At 40.8% G+C, this 21,389-nt stretch overlaps 1 protein-coding gene across 1 annotated transcript in view; it reads left to right on the top strand.

Annotated features, from left to right (window-relative positions):
• Positions 1-21,389, top strand: part of ttc3 (tetratricopeptide repeat domain 3) — a 92,871-nt gene that overhangs the window by 18,680 nt on the left and 52,802 nt on the right. The window contains exons 7-13 of the mRNA XM_043701353.1: positions 4,189-4,242; positions 6,453-6,582; positions 9,797-9,867; positions 12,363-12,457; positions 15,041-15,103; positions 17,524-17,578; positions 19,814-19,973. Coding sequence (XP_043557288.1) covers positions 4,189-4,242; positions 6,453-6,582; positions 9,797-9,867; positions 12,363-12,457; positions 15,041-15,103; positions 17,524-17,578; positions 19,814-19,973 — 628 coding nt within the window. The remainder of the gene's footprint in view (positions 1-4,188; positions 4,243-6,452; positions 6,583-9,796; positions 9,868-12,362; positions 12,458-15,040; positions 15,104-17,523; positions 17,579-19,813; positions 19,974-21,389) is intronic.

Genomic DNA, 21,389 nt, shown 5'->3' with positions numbered 1-21,389 from the left:
AGGATGTAGCCCATCGGGGCCAGGAGATTTGTCAATTTTAAGACCTTTTAGCTTTTCTAGCACTCTCTCTTTTGTAATGGCAACTACTCAACTCAGCCCCTGACTCCCTTTAATTGTTGGGATATTACGCATGTCTTCCACTGTGAAGACTGACGCAAAGTACTTATTAAGTTCTCCACCTATTTCCTTATCTCCCATCACTAGGCTTCCAGCATCAGTTTGAAGTGGCCCAATGTCTACTTTTGTCGTTTGTTTCTTATGTATTGAAAGAAACTTTTACTATCATTTCTAATATTACTGGCTAGCCTACCTTCATATTTGATCCTCTCCTTCCTTATTTCTCTCTTTGTTATCCGCTGTTTGTTTTTGTAGCCTTCCCAATCTTCTGATTTCCCAGTGCTCTTGGCCACTTTATAGGATCTCTCTTTTTCTTTAATACATTTCCTGACTTCCCTCCCCGGATAATCTTTCTTTTCTTGGGGATGAACCTCTGTACAGTGTCCTCAATTATACCCACAAACTCCTGCCGTTTTTGTTCTACTGTCTTCCCCAATAGGCTCTGCATCCAGTCTGTTCATTAGATTAGATTAGATTACAGTGTGGAAACAGGCCCTTCGGCCCAACAAGTCCACACCGACCCGCCGAAGCGAAACCCACCCATACCCCTACATTTACCCCTTACCTAACACTACGGGCAATTTAGCATGGCCAATTCACCTGACCCTGCACATCTTTGGACTGTGGGAGGAAACTGGAGCACCCGGAGGAAACCCACGCAGACACGGGGAGAACGTGCAAACTCCACACAGTCAGTCGCCTGAGGCGGGAATTGAACCCGGGTCTCAGGCGCTGTGAGGCAGCAGTGCTAACCACTGTGCCACCGTGCCGCCCATCAGTTCCTCTCTCATACCTTTATTTAACTGTAACACCATTACATCCGATTTTGCCTTCTCTCTTTCAAACTGCAGACTGACCTCTACCATATTATGATCGCTGCTTCCTAAATGTTTCCTTACTTTAAGATTTTTTATAAAGTCTGGTTCATTACATAGCACTAGGTCCAGAATAGCCTGCTCCCTTGTGGGCTCCATGACAAGCTGTTCCAAAAAGCCATCCTGTAAGCATTCCATGAATTCCCTTTCTTTGGATCCACTGGCATGGTGGCTGTAAAAGAGAACCTACAGGTTTAGGTATGCCCTTGTTGCCTGATTTTGTCTTTGTCTTTGACTCCAGTTCCCCAGCATTTACACTCGATTGTGCACTGAAGTACTATTGCTGGCCTTGGCTGGAATGTCAACATAGTCATAGGGGTCTACAACAGCCCCTTCAGCCTACTGAATCTGCACAGGTCAAAAACAAGAACCTCGTTATTCTAATACCATTTTCCAGCCATAGCTTTGTCTGCTTTGGTATCACATGTGTTCTGGTCGCCTTGCTATAGGAAAGATATTATTAAATTGGGGAGGGTGTAGATAAGATTTACGAGGATGTAACTGGGACTGGAGGGTTTGAGTTATAAAGCGAGGCTGGATAAGATGGGACTTCTTTTAGTGGAGCATAGGAGGTTGAGGAGTTACTTATAGAGGTTTATAAAATCATAAAGGGCATAGATAAAGTGAATAGCAAAATCTTTTCCATAGGTGTGGGGAGTTCAAAACAAGAGGACTTAATTTTAGGCGAGAGATGAAAGATTTAAAAGGGACCTGAGGGGCAACTTTTTCACATGTGGTGACTTGGATGTGGAATGAAATTCCAGAGGAAATGGTAGATGAAGATAGTTAGAAGATTCAGTAGATGTTTAGATAATTACACGAATAGGAAAGGTTTAGAAGGATATAGGCCAAAGGCAGGAAATGGGACAAATTTAGTTTGGGAAACTTGGTCGCGTGGATGAATTGGGCCAAAAGGTCTATTTCCATGCTATATGACTCTATTGAAATATTTCTGAAATGTTATAAGGGTTTCTGCCCCTCCCACCCTTTCAAGTAGTGAGTTCCAGATTCATACCATTTTCTGGGTGAAAACATCTTTCCTCCCTTCCTCTCTAAACCTCCTCCACCTTCTCTGAAATCTATACGCCCCTCTCTCTGAATCACTGATCCCTTCAGCAAGGGAAAATGCTTCTTCCCATCCCCCCTGTCTTATACCCCACAATTGTATACATCTCAATCATGTTCTGTCTCGGTCTCCTCTGCTCCGAGAAAAATACCCCAGTCTATATAATCTCTCTTCATAACTAAAACTCTCCAACCACATGGCATCAATATTGGCTTCACCAGTTTCCAAATCTCCCCTCCCTCCAACTCATCCCAGATCCAACCTTTCAACTCTGCACCGCCTTCTTGATCTGTCCTACCTGTCCGACCTTCCTTCCCACCTATCTGCTACATGCTTCCCACCGACCTGCTACTATTATTCCCCACCTGCATCCACCTATCGCCTTCCTAGCTACCTTCCTGCCAGCCCCACCACACACCCACTATTTATCTCTTGGCCCCTTCCCCCTCCCCATTCCTGATGAAGGTTTATGCCTGAAACATTGACTCTCCTGCTCTTCAGATGCTGCCTGACCTGCTGTGCTTTTCCAAGGCTACACTTTTCGAATCTGATTCTCCATCATCTGCAGTCTCCAAAAACTCTCCAGCCCAGACGGCATTCTGGTACATCTCTCTGCACCCTCTCCGGTGCAATCACATCCCTCCTATAATGCTCATTGCAGAACTGCATACAATACTCTAGCTGTGGCCTAAACAACATTTTATACTCTTCCAGCATCACCTCCTTGTTCTTAAACTCTATGCTTGTAAGCTCTATGCCTCTGCTAATAAAGACAAGTGTCTCACATGGATTCTGAACTGCTTTATCTACCTGCCCACTACCTTAAGAGACTGGTAGACATGCACACAAAGGTCCCTCTGATTCATGGTGCTCCTTAGGGTCCTACCATCTGTCCTATATTCCCTTTCCTTGTTTGTCCTGTCCGAGTGCATCACCTCACATTTATCAGGATTGAATTCCATTTGCCACTGATCATCCCGTCTGACCAGCCTGATTATATCCTGTTGTAATCTGTGACTATCCTCCTCAATTTGTATCATCCTACTAATTTTCGTATCATCTGTGAACTTACTGATCAACCCTCCCTCATTTAAGTCTGCATGTACCACAACAGCAAGGGCCCTGACACTGATCACTGAGGAACCCCATTGGACACGGGCTTCCAGTCACAAAAACATCCTTCGACCATCATCTTCTGCCTTCTGTCAGTCAGCAGATTCTGCATCCAATTTGCCAACATCCAAAGGATAACATTTTTTTAAAAATCTATGCTGCCACAATCAGACATGAAATTTCTTCTGCAGAGAGGAGGTATATTGTCCCTAATTTCATCAACTGACGTCTGGTGATTTATGTTGATGAGTTTCTGTTCATTGGAAAAAGAACCTTGCCTGTGATGCCCTTCTATTGTTGGTTGATATCTCTTTGAGAAGAACATAATGACAATGCTATAAGGAATATTCTGGAGAGTTTTACCGCTTGTCACACCCTTTCCCAGCAATGTGTACTTATGGAAGGAGGGGGAAAATTTAAATTGTTTAAGTGTAATCACTTATTGTGTAGGCACTATGTCAGTTGCTTAATGGACAGCCAGATCCAACATATAGCAATACAACAAATGACCAGATAATTTTAATTTAGTATTGAAAGTATTGTAATTGTCAGCTAAGACACCATGAACGCCTTCCTTTTATTTGTTCTTTCATAGGATATATGCATTGCAAGCGAGACTAGCTTTTATTGCTAATCCCCAATTGCTCTTGAACTGAGTGGCTTGCTAGGCCTTTTTGTACAGCTCTTCAAATTATACTGTCAGAGATCTTGTATGTCTTCACAGGGACACATTAAAGTCATCAGTTTAAATATGATCTAAAAGATAACTCTCATAACAATGCAGCAGTCACTCAGTAATCCATTAAAGTATCAGCCAAGATTATTTTCAAATTTCTAGTCAGACTCTGGCTTTCCACCTGTTGTTTCAATGAGTAGGTCACTGCTTTACTACAATGACCTGCAATTTATTTACAGGAAATTGTGACATTTATCTGCACTGAAACATTGCTGAAACTTTTAAAATCCACTGCAAGTAAATTTGAGAAACTCAATTACATTTTAAGTTTTCTTTTGCAGCGTTCTACAACATTTCTGTCCTGTTTATTAGATTTATGGAATGAAATAGATAAGGTGAGTAAAGCATGTAGATAATTGACTTCATGGAGCAACTAATAACTTGCATGTAGTTATTTGTAAAGAACTTAAATCAAGTTACTGTTCTGCAGCAGGATTTAGGTCAAATAATGTAAAGAAATAAACCTTTATTGGATGAATTTTTGACCAGTCTTCAGTCTTGGGGTCTAAAATGTAATTTTAATGAATGTCCAGATGTAAAATATTTGCTAAGAGAATTGAGACAGTAAGCTTCCCTATCTTTGTGCATTTGTGTGTAATATCTACGAAATAGCCCCAGTGGTAATGATTCTGGAACTTTTGTAGAATAAAAGGCACCCAGCAAAGTGCCAACCAGTCCTGTGTCTGACACATTTTGCTTTCCATTGGCAAAATCCTCAGCAGAATTAATAGGAAGCATGGCAAATCAATTGATGAGGCTTCAATACTGCAATATCTGCTTCTAAGATGGTAAACTTCAGTCTTTTGAAGTGAGCTGGCTCTATGTTCAGTCAGTTCTTCTTCCTTGTTCGCAGTCCTTCGAAGTTGGAAATTCAATGCAGCAATGTTATTTGCTCTAACAGTAACATTAACTTTGCTTGAAAAACAAGTTATTTCTCATGTGCAGGATGGCTTATGCCACACACAGCTGGTTTGGTTATTTGATGGAATAAAGGTTCTGGCGTGGTCTATCATAAGGCCTTGCCTGTGACTAGAGTTGAAAAATATGATGCTGGAAAAACACAGCAGGCCAGGCAGCATCTGAGGAGCAGGAGAATCGACATTTCGGGCATAAGCCCTTCTTCAGGAATGAGGCTGGTGTGCCAGGCGGGCTGAGATAACCTTGTAGAGGGAGGAGAAGAGCATCTGCATTCCTCACTTTCTCCTAGTTGATCTTAACCTACTGCGAATCCTCTTGCAAATATGCCTACCTTGAAGAAGCTCTCCTCCTCCCTCTACAAGGTTATCTCAGCCCGCTTGGCGCACCAGCCTCATTCCTGAAGAAGGGCTTCTGCCCGAAACGTCGATTCTCCTCCTCGGATGCTGCCTGGCCTGCTGTGTTTTTCCAGCATCACATTTTCCAACTCTGGTCTCCAGCATCTGCAGTCCTCACTTTCTCCTTGCCTGTGACTATGCCACATATTACCTGAAAGACCCTCATGGATCACAGGTTGAGAAGCACTGCTCTCTCAAATGCTGAAGTATTATATATTAACCCAAGCTTGAATACTTGCAAATTATTGAAAAGCTTTGTAAAAAATTTTCAGAGCCCATCTACCAATTGGAATGCTGGCTCAACCTGTACTGGCCATTTCCACGCATCCAGAAGGGATATAATCACAATCACAAACCAGCCTTTTTGAGGATGCTCCCTGCCTCTGATGATCATTTCTCCCCCATATCCACCTCTCGCAGAAATTATGCTGGACAGAGCAGATATCCTGTCTCCAAACGCTATGGACAATCAAAGGTTGACCCTTGTCCAGTATCAGCGGGATGCAGGGAGCAGTGGACAACAGTCAGTATTGCTTTGTGGCCTACGCGGTGTGGGCTGACACTGAAAGCTGTGGATGTGCTCTTCCAGCACCACTGATCCAGAATCTGGTTTCCAGCATCTGCAGTCATTGTTTTTACCAAAGGTTGACCCTTGTCCAGTATCAGCGGGATGCAGTCAGTATTGTTTGTGGCCTACGCGGTGTGGGCTGACACTGAAAGCTGTGGAAAAGATGAGTTGAGCAGGGTCATTGAAGGACCTAATGAAGAGCAGGAAGAGGGCCCAATGTGGAGGGACCCCCATTATTAGATTCTAGGCCTACCCAGCAGGGAGGTTTTCCTGGCATGGTGTGGCACCTACCGTTTTTCAAATATCTTTAAATTCCCACCAAAGGGCTTCCATTTGAGCTCTAAAAGGAATGTTACCCTCGAGCCTTCTTGCCCTAGAGTAAATAAAAGGGAGGCGGGAAAGTAGTAGAATTCTCACCCCATACCTTCCTGCTCAATCAGACAGCATTCACTGCTTGTATGTGGAAAGGAATGGCAGTCGGAGTAAAGTTATTAACTTTCCCATTAACTCTTGACACTCTCAACAGACTCTGCTGAGTATTTCCAGCATTTTCTATTTTTATGACAGTAATTATTGTTTAATTTCGCACCATTTTTTTGCCTGATGCTGAAGATGGGCAGAAAAAATGTAGTTTCTGCATCTTCTTTTCATTTCCTTTACACAGAATAATTATGACCTCAATAAGGTCATTGAAAAGATCGAAAACACAGGAGAATTTAATACTCTGCGTGTGGAAGTGAACTCTGGAACCAAACGATCACGGATGTCAGCTGTTGCGATTGTCTGCTTTCAATGTAAGTAGTCTGAGAACAGTACAACACGAAAGGAGATTACCCATGGGGATCTCAGCATGCAAATACTTAAGCTGAAAGCCAATGTATCGATTGATGTGTTGGCGATTGCTTTGTGGTATTGTGACTGAGCAAGAAATCCAACGACCCAGGTAATGTACAGGGGATCTGGGTTTGAATCCACCTGTCACAGATGGTTGTATTTGAAATAAAGGTCGAATGATGATGTTTGTCATAAAAATCTAATGTCTTGGCTTTAGTAACACCAACCTGAAGTCTGGGCAGTTGCCGTATGAAATGGTGGTTGTATGAACATCTAGAAAGGAAAATAAGGAATAAATTAGGTGGACCACCTGGCATCAACTAAGGCACTGGAAGTGACAATGGCAAATGCAGCCGTGTCAACCGTATGAAGTTTTCCTTACTAACATATGGAGGCTAATGCCAAAATTGAGAAAACTGTCTGACAACAAGCTGACATAGTCATACCAACAGAATGAAATCTTACAACATCCCAGACAACACCATCCTGGATATGTCTTGTTCCACCAGTAGGAATGACCCAGAGATAGGTGCACAGTGGTATATACTAAGGTGGAAGCTGTCAAAGGCATCTTCAACATTGACTCTGGAAGTCATGAAATCTCATGGCATCAGTTCAAATATGGAAGAGGATACCCCCTGCGTGTTATAATTTTCACAGCTTTCTGGCTTTCACAGAACAAATGGATACCAGAAAAATGTGCTTCATTACACCTAATCACTAATATGTTGCTATGTTTCAAGTCATCTGCAAATGCTATAATACTTCCTTCATCCTGATTATGATAAAAAAAATATTGGAAGATTAATCGGATTAGGTATTCCAGACCTTTGCAAGGTATGTTTTTGGCTGAAGGGGGGAAGGGGAGATATAAAATAGCCCAGCTCACAAGCTTCCACTCACTCCAAGCTATCCCCTGTAATATCTTCTCTTTAGCTATTTCATGATGAGAAGTAAATCAAGTTGATCAGAAATAATTTATTTTTTATAAATCTGAGCTAGGTTTCCTTGTTTACCTCATGCTTTTCCAATTGAAATGTTATTTTATCACTGACCAAATTTCTGATAAATTGTTTCCCAGTGCTGTTATACTAACTGATCTCGAGCTTCCTGGTTCATTCTTTCCCATTTCTTGAATTATTATATTGAGTACCATTAACAAACTTGTGAGTCGCTGGCTCTGCACATGCATAAAGACCATAAAGTACAGGAGCAGAATTAGGCCATATTGCCCACTGAGTCAGCTCCACCATTTGATCATAGCTGATGTACCTCAACCCCCATTCTCCTGTTCTCTCCCCATGACCCTTGACGAACTACTAATTAAGGACCTGCTGAGCAATGTAACATGTTTTCTATCCAGACCAGATGAGCCACCAGTTTTCAATATTGCTTGTCTCTTGGGTTTTTTTTTATTCTGTACTAACTTGTTCATACCTTCCCTTATCTCTAAGTGTAACACTCAGAACATGTACCTCCTTTTGCAGCAATGCAATGTCATAATGTTGTACTTCAGGCATGTCATGGAGATGTACAGCACGGAAACCGACCCTTTGGTCCAACTCATCCAAGCTGACCAGATATCCCAACCCAATCTAATCCCACCTGCCAGCACCCAGCCCATATCTCTCCAAACCCTTCCTATTCATGTACCCATCCAGATGCCTTTTAAATGTTGCAATTGTACTAGCTTCCACCACTTCCTCTGGCAGCCCATTCTCCACACACACCACTCTCTGCGTGAAAAAGTTGCCCCTTAGGTTACTTTTATAACTTGCCTCTCTCACCCTAAACCTATACCCTTTAGTTCTGGAGTCCCTCACCCCAGGGAAAAGACCTTGTCTATTTACCCTATCCATGCCCCTCATGATTTTATAAACCTCTATAAGATCATCCCTCAGCCTCCGACACTCCAGGGAAAACAGCCCCAGCTTACTCAACCTAACCCTGTAGCTCAAATCCTCCAATCCTGGCAGCATCCTTCCTTTGCTGATACATGAAGGTTTCTTTTGCATCCTTAATAGACCAACTCTTTCCTCAGCTAACCTTTCCACCTGATACATCTGCTCTCTGTTCTGGCATTTTTCTGTTGACTTCCCAATTTCTCCTCCTGCTCACTCTGTGCCCTCAGTGGCTTTCTGTTGGTTCTCTTGCCTTTATGTGTTGCCCTCTCACATTATTTATTCTCCAACAGCCTCTCTCCTCTCCATTCTAATTCTATTTTGGAAATGTTCACATGTCTGTTGTGATATGCATCATTGTATGAGTTGGCAGCAAAAGATAAATCAGCTTTATAACAGCTAGTGGCTACTTTTCAGTACTATTACAAAGCGGTTTCGTTCATAAATGTACCTTCTCAGCCCAGCCCATCTAATGAGGTAACATCCTGACCACTGTTGTATGTCTGCTCCAGCTGAAATTAGGAATTTGCTATGGGTCAAGTATTGAGGAGAATTTCTGCTCCAGTGTAAGTCTTTGAAAATAATGTGTGACTTTAGAAGTTTGAGTTCCTGCATTTGTCTCCAATTTTCTGTGCCTTTTCTCATCCTTTTTTAAAAGTTTCAATTCTTGGAGGACATATATGATTAGATTAGATTCCTTATAGTGTCGAAACAGGCCGTTCGGCCCAACCCGTCCACACTCACCCATTTCCCTCTGACTAATGCACTTAGCACTATGGGCAATTTAGCATGGCCAATTCACATGACCTGCACATTTTTGAACTGTGGGAGGAAACTGGAGCAATGGAGGAAACCCCACAGGGAAAATGTGCAAACTCTGCACAGTCACCTCAATTGAACCTGGGACCATGGTGCTGTGAGGCAGCAGTGCTCGCCACTGTGCCGCCCGTTAAGCCTGCTCTCACATCTTGCCTTTATGGCTGCTTAACTGTGAGCATATCTAGCAAATATTTCATGTAGGAGGGACTGTAACTGAATGCAGACCTGCTTGTCTAAAATTGTGTTTTAATAGAGGGAAAATAAGTAGTGGCAAGCTACCCCTACTGTCCAATCTGCAAAATGAACCCTCTCAACATTGACTCCAAACCAAATTTGGGATCTTAAGGTTTGCAGATGTGTTATTTGTTTGTTACTAATTGATCTGTCATAAATCAAAAGTTTATGCAAATTGTGAAGGAACTATGTTTATTTTCAACACTTTTTTTTCTTGCAGATGCATATATTGTAAAGATGGTCTTAGGTGGTGAAAATATTCTTAATTTAGTGCCAAAAGGAGATCATCAGGTAAGTAGAAAGAGAGAAAAGAACTCTGTTATGGGATTGTATGCAGCTGCAAATTGAAGTAAAGAATTTACAGCTGAAATATGTTTGAATGTTTCCTTCCAATATTAATGTTACCTGACATTTTCTTGACCATTGCTGTGAAGACTGATATGCATTTTCAACAAAATTCTTTATGTTGGGATTAGGTCATTTGTTTCTTGTTGCATGGGGAATAAAAACTGTACCTATCAAACTGCTCAAAGTAATAAATATTTTTCATTGTACAATTAACGGGTTGTAGGAATAAATTTTTGTTAGCCAAAATGATTAATGGCTTACGAGCAAAATTATTAAGGGATATTTGGCAAAGGCATAGGTATAGAACGAAATTACGTATAAACCATAATCCTGTTGAGTGGTAGAACACACTGGAGGGGGAAAATGGCCTTCTGCTGAAATAATGATTTGTGGGAGGTTACAAAGCAAAGTAAATCTCTTATGAAGAGATTTAAATAATGTATAGTCCTACAGTCACGCTAGTGTGTAGCCATTAAATGTTATAAAGTGATTTTTTGGGACAGTTTCTTTTATCTCCTATCACATGGTACTCTTTGAAGTAGAGTAGTGGTGTTACCTTGGTGTCAGAAGCCTGTCAATAAGGTTCCACATAAGAGCTTAGCATGGGGATTGGAGGTTGTGTACTGAAATGGATTGAGAACTGGTTGGCAGACAGGAACCAAAACGTCGGAATAAACAGGTCTTTTTCTAAGTGGCAGGCAACAACTAGTGTGATATTATCGGGATGAGTGCTTGGAGCCCAGCTATTTACAATATTTGTTCATTATTTAGATGAGGAAACTACATATAATATCTCCAAGATCACAAATGAGACAAAGCTAGTTGTGAAGGTATGCTGTTAGGAGAACGTATAGACGATTCTATGCAATTTGGACAATAAATAAGCAAGCAAATACACAGCAGACGCTCTGTTATGTGAATAAATGTGAGGATATCCATTTTGGTTGAAAAAACAGGAAGGTAAGTTATTTTCTGAATAGAGTACGATTTTGAAAAGGTGAGCTGCAACAAGACCTCAGTCTCGTTATACACCAGTATCTGAAAGTAAGCATGCAGTGCAGCAGGTAATGAAGAAGGCAAGTGGTTTATTGGCGTTCATCGCAGGAGGATTTGAATAAAGAAGCAGGGATGTCTTGCTGCAACTGAACAGGCAATTAGTAAGATCACACCTGGAGTATTGTGTGCAATTATGGTCTCCTTATCTGAGGAAGGATGTTCTGGCTATTGAGGGAATTGCAAAGAAGATTTTCTAAACTGATGTCTGGCATGGCAGGGAGAGACTGGATTGGTTACAACTATATTTGCAGGAGTCTAGAAGAAGGAAGGGGGACCTCGTAGAAACTTGTACAGTTCTAACCGGATTATGCAGAATAGATGCAGGAAAGATATCTCAATGATCAGGAAGTCAGAACCAGGGGTCACTGTCAAAAGGACAAGTCCAAAGGATAAAAGGTAAGCTTTTTTTGGATAGAGGTAAGGAGAAATTTCTTCATCCAAACAGTGGTGAGCTTGTGGAATTCTCTGCCACAGGAGGCCAAAATATTGAAAAATTTCAAAAAAGATCCAAATATATTTCTTGGGGCTAAAGGGATCGAGGGATGTGGGGAGAAAGCGGAAACAGGGCTACTGGGGTGGATGATCAGCTATAATCAAATAGAATACAGGAGCAGGTCCGAAGGGCTGAGTAGTCTAATCCTACTATGTTTCTATCTCCAGCCCAAAATTTACCCTCTCAACAGTATCTTAAATACAAATTACTTCGTCATTATCGCATTGATGTTATATGAGTTTTCTATGTGCGAACTGGGTATCACAATTCCTATATCATTGCCGTGACTTCTCTTCCAAAGATCTTAATTAGTTGTAAAGTGCTTGGGAAGTTTGAAGATACTGTAAAGACGAACGTTTTTTATTCTTATTTGGGAGAGGTGTACATAGACTTTGGAGTTATGCTCAAGGGGATTAATAAGTGAGCAAAGCTCGAAAAGTTACAAATCCCTTTCCTGCAACTTGTGTTGACAATTTTCTTGAAATGCATCCTGTTTTATATGTAATCCAATGTAAAATATATTGGGGTAAGTGTAAAATACCTTTCATAAGGAATAGAAAAAACAAAATACACTGAGTATTTGATGGATTACTATCCATTTCTAATATTTATCAAACTTATTTTCCTGGAGAAATGGGCAGGAACTTATTAAAAATTTGACTGAGATGCAATTCTAGATTTCCCATATTTGTAACATTTATAGCTGCTGGTAATACATTAAATATTGCATTTCTATTGCAATCTTCAGATAAATCAGAGGCACTAGATCAGTGGTTATGTATGTAAGGGATATGCTTGTGATTTTGTAGGAATTTATATATTTGTAGCAAAGACGGTACATGAGACTGTAACATATTTTAGAATTTAAATTCTCTTTTTATCATTTCAGAAAAGTGAAGAATATAAAAAAAAAGGCAATGAAGAATTTAAAAATGAAAACTATGAAGCTGCAGTAAGCTGGTACTCCAAGGCAATTGATTTAAGGTATTTGAATGAAGATGGAACATTGCATATTTGTTTGTACAGACTGATATTTGTATTAGATGCTTTTTGTAGGCAGTCTTGTTTTGTGTTCTAAATGATTGAATAAAAGCCTTTTTTAAATTAATGATGAGGAAGATCTTAAACCTTACAATTTTGAAAATGTAAAGATTTGACTATTCAATTATGAGAACATGAGCCTAAGTTCATCTAAATTCTGTCACTGTTTTAATTTGTTCTATTGATACAAGGGATTAATTACTATTTGATATTTTTTTTTAAAATTGATAAACCTAATCATTGTGCAACATCTAAGATACTAAATTAGTCCACCCCTATGTGCAGCAAGACTGAGAAACATTCCAGTCTTGGACTGATAACTGGCAAGTATTACTCATGCCATGGAGATTCTAGGCAATAACTATCTCCAACAAGAGACAATCTAATGGCACTATCATTGGTAAATCCCCCACTACCAACATTCTGATGTTTTCTATTGACCAGAAACTGAACTGGACTAGTTTTTTTAATACTGAGGCCACACGAACAGGTCAGAGGGTAGGAATTCTACAGAAAGTGATTTGCTTCCTATCTCCTTATTCACCCTCTATAAGAGTGTGATGCAATGTTTTCCTCTTCACCCCAGAATCTCTATATCATGCAAGACATCTGGATGGATATATGAATAGGAAGGGTTTAGTGGGATATGCACCAAGTGCTGGCAGATGGGACTAGCTTAGGTTAGGATATCTGGTTGGCATGGACAAGTTGGACTAAAGGGTCTGTTTCCATGCTGTACATCACTGTGACTGTAACAAGAGAAATTGGTCACCTACCACATACAATATTTATTGCCTTCATCACTGATCATGCCACCTACAAGGTGTACTGCAGTAACTCAACAATGCTCCTCCATCAATACCTTACAAATGTGTGACCTGAACCGTTTCGGAGGACATGGGCAGAAGATGCACAGGATCCTCCCACCTGCATGATTTCCCTCAAACTGCATATCATCCTGACTTGGAAATAGATTGTCATGCCATCAATATTCTGGAACTCCCTCCCTAACAGTACTTTAACTTTACTAATAATACACCTCAAGGACTGCAGTGGTTTAAGAAGGCATCTCACTAATGTCTTTTCCAGACTAATTGGGAATGGGTAACACACGCCCATTAGTGATGCCATCATCCCATGAATGACTCAAAAACTGCTTTCACCAGAGGGTCACATAATTTCTGTCTCACAGGAGTTAAGTGCTTCTAGTTCATTAAAATTCGCAGTCGTGGGTGTGTTGCTGGAAAAGCACAGCAGGTCAGGCAGCATCCGAGGAGCAGGGGAATCAACGTTTCAGGTGAGAGCCCTTCATCAGGAATGAGGCTGGGAGCCTCGGGAGTGGAGAGATGAATGGGAGGGGGTGGGGCTCAGGAGAATTTAGCTAAGAGTGCATGGGTGGATGGAAGTGGGGGTAAAAGTGATAGGTCGGAGAGGATAGGTGGGAAGAAAGATTGATAGATGAGACAGGTCATGACAGTGCTGAGCTGGAAGATTGGAACTGGGGTAAGGTGGGGGGGAAGGGAAATGAGGAAACAGGTGAAGTCCACATTGATGCCCTAGGGTTGAAGGGTCCTGAGGCGGAAGATAAGGCATTCTTCCTCCAGGTGTCAGGTGGTGAGGTAATGGTGATGGAGGACGCCCAAGACCTGCGTGTCCTCGGCAGAGTGGGAGCGGGAGTTGAAATGTTCGGCTACAGGACGGTGGGGTTGATTGGTGCGGGTGTCCTGGTACCTTCCCCTACCACCGCAAAAATTGCAAAACCTGTGTCCACATCTCCCCCCACCTCATTTCCGTCCAAGGCTTCAATGGAGCCTTCCACATCCATCAAAGTTTTGCCTGCACTTCCACACATGTCATTTATTGTATCTGTTGCTCCCGATGCGGACTCCTCTACAGTGGGGGGACTGGACGCCTTCTTGCAGAGCGCTTTAGAGAATCTCTCCAGACACCCACACCAATGAACTCCACCACCCCATGGCCGAATATTTCAACTCCTGCTCCCAGTCTGCCGAGAACATGCAGGTCCTAGGCCGCCTCCACCACCCGACGCCTGGAGGAAGAATGCCTTATCTTCCGCCTTGGGACCCTTCAATCCCAAGGCATCAATGTGGACTTCACCAGTTTCCTCACTTCCCACAACCTTACCCCAGTTCCAACCTTCCTCATGACCTGTCCCACCTGTCAATCTTCCTTCCCACCTATCCGCTCCACCCTCCTCTCCGACCTATCACCTTTACCCCTTCCTCCATCCACCTAGTGCATTCTCAGCTACCTTCTCCCCAGCCCCACCCCCTCCCATTTATCTCCCCACCCCGGAGGCTCCCAGCCTCAATCCTAATGAAGGGCTGTGGCCTGAAACTTTGATTCTCCTGCCCCTCGAATGCTGCCTGACCTTCTGTGCTTTTCCAGCAACACACTCTTCACTCTGATCTCCAGCATCTGCAGACCTCATTTTCTCCCATCAAAATTTGCAGCCAATATTAAGTTTATGGATTATTGATTACATTAATTTTCAATCTCTTTCAGGCCTGATAATCAAATTCTGTATGGAAATCGAGCGCTCTGCTTTTCACGAATTGAAAATTACGGGTAAGTCTTCAAAATAATTACGTAATTACAACTAGTTAGGTATTCTGGTGCTCATTGATGTATGCGTTGTTGACACACGACTGTTCAGAAAAGATATTTAACCCTTGTTATTTCTTATTGTTGGGTTCAGGAAAGTGTCCCCAGAATATTTACCTGAATATTTAGATTATTAGCCCAGTGACATTACCATTATGCCATCCTCTCCCCAGTAGGGGATGTTATTCTGCTTTATCCTAAAGAAAGATGTGCATTTATGTAACATTTTGCACAGCCGCAGGAAGACTCAAAATGTTTTACAACCAGTAAAATACCTTTGAAACATAGTCAGAGGCATACTACATGAAAGCAGACCCTTTAGCTCAACTCATCATGGTGATCAGGTTACTGAAATCCAACTAGTCCCACTTGCTGCACTTGGTCCAAATCCCCCTCAACCTTTCCGATCCATGCAACTGTCCAAATAATTTTTACATGTTGTAATTGTATTCCTGTACTCAGTGCTCCAACCAATGAAGCCAAATGTGCCAACACCTCCTTCACCACCCTGTCTACCTGTGATGCCACTTTCAAGAAACTATTTACCTGCCCCTGGATCTCTTATTCGATAATAGTCCCCAGGGCCCTAACATTAACTGTGCAAGTCCTGTCCTGGTTTGTCTTAACAAAATACAACATCCATTCCTCAGCCCACTAGCCTAGTTGATCAAGCTCCTGTTGTACTCTTAGATAACCTTCCTCACTGTCCACTGCATCACCAATTTTGGTGTCATCTGCAAATGTACTAACCATGCCTCCTATATTCTCATCCACATTGTTTATATGAGTGATGAACTGCAGTGGACCCAGTACTAATCCTTGCGGCACAGCCCTCTTGACTGAGCAACAATCTTTTACCACCACCCTCTGTCTCCTACCTTCAAGCCAATTTTGTATCCAATTGGGTAACTCTCCCTGGATCCCATGTGATCTAAACTTACTAATGACTCTGCAGTGTGGAATTTTGTCGAAGGCATTGCCAAAGTCTGTGTAGGCAATATCTACTGCTCTGCCTTCATCCATTTTCTTGCTCACCTCTTCAAACAAAAACTCAAGTTTGTGAGACATGATTTTCCATGCATAAAGCAATGTTAACTAATCACTGTCCCATGTTGGAATCGCAGCAGAGGAATATCATTTTGAAAATCCAGCAATAAGCTCTCTTTACCTTTAATGAATTTTGCAAATATCTGGAAATTTCTCTCTTTTAACGTTCTAGAATCTTTCTGGCTCCAAGCAAACTTGTTGGTGCTTCTTCACCTGAGAGGCGAGCAAGTTTATCTCGTAGCTAATTGTGTATGTCAATCAGAATGCTCCAAATTCTACACTCACTCCAAGACTTTAATTGATTTGAACTGAAGCAGTTGTAGGGATAAACTTCTATTTCAACACTTTTGGGTTATGGAAAGGGGACCTGTTCAGGTTACCCAGCAATCCTTGTTGGAAGTAGGTTGGGATTTTCATTGCGTGTTGCAATACAATCAATCCAGTCAATCCTTTGCTGCCACTGGTGTTTTTTCATGGGATAATTATTCACTCCTTTGCAGTTTAAATTCCATTGGAACACAATCCTCCCTCTAACTTTTTGTTTAAGCTTTCCTATGTTTTTGGAAGGTGAGCTGCTGAAATATCTTGTTGTGTAGTTTAAACTGTAAAGCATTCTTGCCATTCAGCAGAGGGGAAATATGTACAGCAAGTAGATGCTCTGTTCAGGAGGCCAGTTATTGTAAAGAACTTTTTAAACTGAGTATACTCTTCAGAGAAATGACTGAATACTCTTGAGCATTCCTTCGGGAAGTTGCCTAGTTTTGGTTCATTTATTCAGTAATCTCAGGTATACTTCAGATAAATTACAAAGAATTAATTTGGAGTTCAGTAATACTTTTAATATATTTTTCCCAGTCAAAGCCTTAGAGAAGGGTTCCTACTCAAACCTAACACTTTTTGTAATAAGGGATCAGCACATACTTAGTGCAATATGAGCCTTGACTTGTTTGAAAATATTAGAAGCTGTGTTTTGTTAGATTTGTCCGGGGGAAGGAGCAACCAGAAAGCTATCAGCCAAGTTTTGAGTTAGTCATGAATACATATTAAAACCTGTTCTTCTCACCAGATCACTTAACATGCAACAGGTGAATGATTAAGTATGGGCCAATAGCACATTTGTATTGTGTCAAACCCATTGTACTTGTTTTATTCCCCACCCTCTCCTGAAGGTGTTGACGTTTTGCTGAGAACCGGTTCCAGCAGCAGCCTGCCAGTATCCAATGTCTTTAACTTCATTTGTTGCACTGTTAATTATTACCAGAAAAAAATGCTTTAAATTGGTAATTTGTTTACTAGTGGAAAGAGATGTTTGATCATGTTCTTATTTTCCTTTACAGGAAAGCACTTGGTGATGGAAAACGAGCCATTGTATTGAAACCTAATTGGCCCAAGGTTAGTTTATTTTCCATTTATATTTCTCTCCCGGCTGTGTATCCACTATCATGTGTTATCATTATAACCCTGATAATGTGGTTTTCAAATTTCTTACTGACTGTATGGAGTTTGCACATTCTCCCCATGTCTGCGTGGGTTTCCACCGGGTGCTCCAGTTTCTTCCCACAGTCCAAAGATGTGCAGGCCAGGTGAATTGGCCATGCTAAATTGCCCATAGTGTTAGGTGAAGGCGTAAATGTAGGGGTATGGGTGGGTTGTGCTTTGGCAGGTCGGTGTGGACTTGTTGGGCCGAAGGGCCTGTTTCCACACTAAGTAATCTAATCTAATAACACATTGAGGGCAAACTTATATTGCAACAAAATGCTTAGTAATATTCCTGGAATCCGTTTGTAACCCATATTAAAAGAAATGCAAATTGTGATGACATTTACATTCAGACCTTATATGATAAGGATGGTTTGAATACATGTTTAAGAGGTCTAATTTTAAGGATATACAGTACTATGACTCGTACATTAGTTGCTAAAGATTTATGGCTTGTAGGATAATTCTTTTGTTTCCTGCGCTTGTAATATGATAAAGCTAATCTTAATATTGCTAATGTCCATAATTCTTCTCAGGTTTAGAATTTGAATTATTTGAACCATTAATATTAATGTTAAAAGCCAAGGTAGAGGATTTATTTAAAAAAAAACTCATGAAATGTGAAACTGACATAGCTCACTTACGACCAAGCCACTGTTGACAAATATGGTGCTGTCATATTCTCACATTGCCTCTCTCCAATTGATTTCATTTCATTTCTGGTTTGTTTCATTTATTTCATTTTCTGGATATGATGTCTATTTCAGAAAATATAACTGCCCTTAGAACAACTATAATAACCCTTCAGTTAACATACTCAGTGAAAATGGAAGATCTTGCTCTCAGTTTCTTTTGACTAGCTGACAAAAATCTCCTATACTTAAGTTTTCTTAACCCAGCACTGATATAGTGGAATAACTGGACAAAATATTTTTCTTAGGCATTAGTGGGAGAGAGGCATTGTCAGTAACACCAGCAATGCCAACCCTAATTGCCCTTGAGTTAGTTGAGTGAGCTGTTTCCTTGAATTGCAGGGTCCAGAACTAGAGAACATAGGTTTACGGTGAAAGGGGAAAGATTTAATAAGGACCTGACTGGTAACTTTTTAACGCAGAGGGTGCTGCGTATATGGAATGAGCTGTTAGAGGTGGAGGTGGACACAATTACAACATTTGAAAGGCATCTGAACAAGTATATGAATAGGAAGGGTTCTGAGGGATATGGGCCAAATTTTGGAAGGTGGAAATAGGTCAGATTGGGATGTCTGGTCAGTGTGGATGAATTGGACCAGAGGGTCTGTTTCCATGCACTCTCAGAGCAGTTAAATTGGATATTCCAGAATTTTGATTGTGACAGTGAAGCAAGAGCAATTATACTGCTAAAGTCAGGATGGTGATGTTGCAGAATGGAATCTGTAGGTAACTGTTCTCCTCAGCCTGCTGCCATTGTTCTTTTAAGCAGTAGAGGTCACAGCTATGGGAGGTCTTATCAAATTAGCTTTGGCAAGTTGCTGTAGCATATCTAGTCAATGAGTCAATTTGCAGCCACTGTCTGTCACTGATGAATGGAATGAATATTTAAAACAACAAATGGGTTACTATTTCCAGATGACATCAAATTCTTTGTACTCACCAAGCAAATGGAGAATATTCCATCACCACCTCTGCCAACTTATTCCTTGCAATTTTTGGGGCGTGGGTGGGGGTGGGGTGGGTGAGTGGAGGGACGTGTGAGTTATTCACCACAGAATACCCACCTCTGATCTTTTCCAAGGTTTCTAGTTAGTGGCTGCTTCAGAATGTTGCTGGTGGGGATCCGGTATAATGGTTGAATGTCAAGGGGAAATGTTTAGTTTCTCTTTTGTTGAAGATGTACGTTACCTGGCGCTAAATGTGTGAAGCAAATGCCATTTGCTCTTTATCAGCAGTTGCCCAAGTGTTGGTGTGAACAGGCATGGACTGCTTCATATGTTTGTATACAAAGTGATACTGAAAGGCACGTCACAGTTTTTGGGTTTAAATAAATGGCAAGCTGCTATGTTCATGTGAAAATGGCTGTTATACACCTTTTTTTTCCCTCCCCCGATATATCCTGTGAAAGCACTCTAGCTTCAAATTCTTACTTTGATTCTTAACTTTAATTTGTCAGGGTCATTATCGTCTGTGTGATGCCTTATTTTCGATGGGAGAGCACAAACGAGCCATCGATGCTAATGCTAAAGCTCAGGAATTATGCAAAGATGTTTCAGATGGAATTCGAGATTTAATTCAGCAGAAAGAAAAGTTCCTTAAAAAGCTGCAAGATGAAAGTAATAGTACTTCTGTTTATATACATACCGTTTAAATTTTAAAAAAGTTCCACATTTGGTCCATACTATATTTTGATAAAGACTGTCACTGTTTTTTTTCTTTTTTAACATGTGCTCGATCGATATTCACATTAGTGAATGGTGATTATGTTGTAGTCCCTGTTAGCCTATTCAGTGATATTCCACAGTGTTTGGAAATTAATAAAGATGTGTATGTATTTTAAGTATTTAATTCAACAGGAAATCATAGATTAAACTTAATTTTTATTGTCTTGGATGCAGAAATCTGAATGTTCCAATTACATTTTGAAGATCCATGATCCTTACTATTACAGTTATGAGGTGGAGGTCATAATTGCTTTTAGCTGTTTTAAACCATATGTCATGCTTGCATTCAACAAAGTCTACCTGTGTTTTGAGTGTCTCTTTTTTTGACAGATGCTAACAACAATGCTGTTACACTTCATCTCATGTCTGACTTTGAATCAGGGTTACGGGGAGAAGGTGTTGAAAAACATACCAGCCATGATAAAGTGGTAGAACAGTCTTGATGGGCTGAATGGCCTAATTCTGTTCCTTATGGTCTTACAAAATCACTCATTATACTTTTGGGATGCTTCGTATTTTACCGGTGCAATAAAACATTTTAAGAATTTTTCATTCAGAGATGTGAATTTTCAGTAACATGTTTTCAATTTCCTATTTCAGTTGCTGTAGCTCTTGCTCTGTCTGACTTCCATTTGCTTTACAGAGTTTAAACATTCACATTTTGGATCATTATGTCCCACTTTAGTCATTGTAATGCTACTATTTTCACAAATATTGATCCATAGACAGGGTGGTGAAGAAGGCATATGGGATCATAGATGTGGAAAGAGGCCATTCGGCCCATCGGTTTATTTTCCTTGCAGCAGAAGCTGAGGGGAGATTGAATTGAGATATCCAAGATTATGACAAATATTGATAGAGTAGATAATGAGAATCTCTTCCCCATCACAGACATATCTAAGACCAGTGGGCAAAGGTTTAAGAGTAAGTGGTCTAGAGGAGATCTGAGGAAACATATTTTCACCCTGAGGGTGGTAGATTTATGGAACTGAGAGGCTGGTGGAGGAAGTAGTCTCTCAACCTTTAAGAAGTATCTGGATGAGCATTTAAAGTGCCATGGCATAATAGGTATCGGTTGAGTGCATGAAAATGGGATTGATGTTATTTGATAGTTGGTTGAAATAGACATGGTGGGCCAGTGGGCCTGCTTCTATGCTGAATGACTCTAATTTAAAAAAAATCTGTTCCTGTAGTGCAAACTCCCGATTGGTTCAATGACTTAATCAATCAGAAATGACGAGACTGATTAACTCTGCATTATACACCTTTATTGTCTATCTTTTTATGTACACTAATTTTAAATTTTTT

The sequence above is a fragment of the Chiloscyllium plagiosum genome, chromosome 12 (assembly GCF_004010195.1).
Source record: "Chiloscyllium plagiosum isolate BGI_BamShark_2017 chromosome 12, ASM401019v2, whole genome shotgun sequence".
Taxonomy (NCBI): Eukaryota; Metazoa; Chordata; class Chondrichthyes; order Orectolobiformes; family Hemiscylliidae; genus Chiloscyllium; species Chiloscyllium plagiosum.
This window is presented reverse-complemented; position numbering and strand designations above follow the sequence as displayed.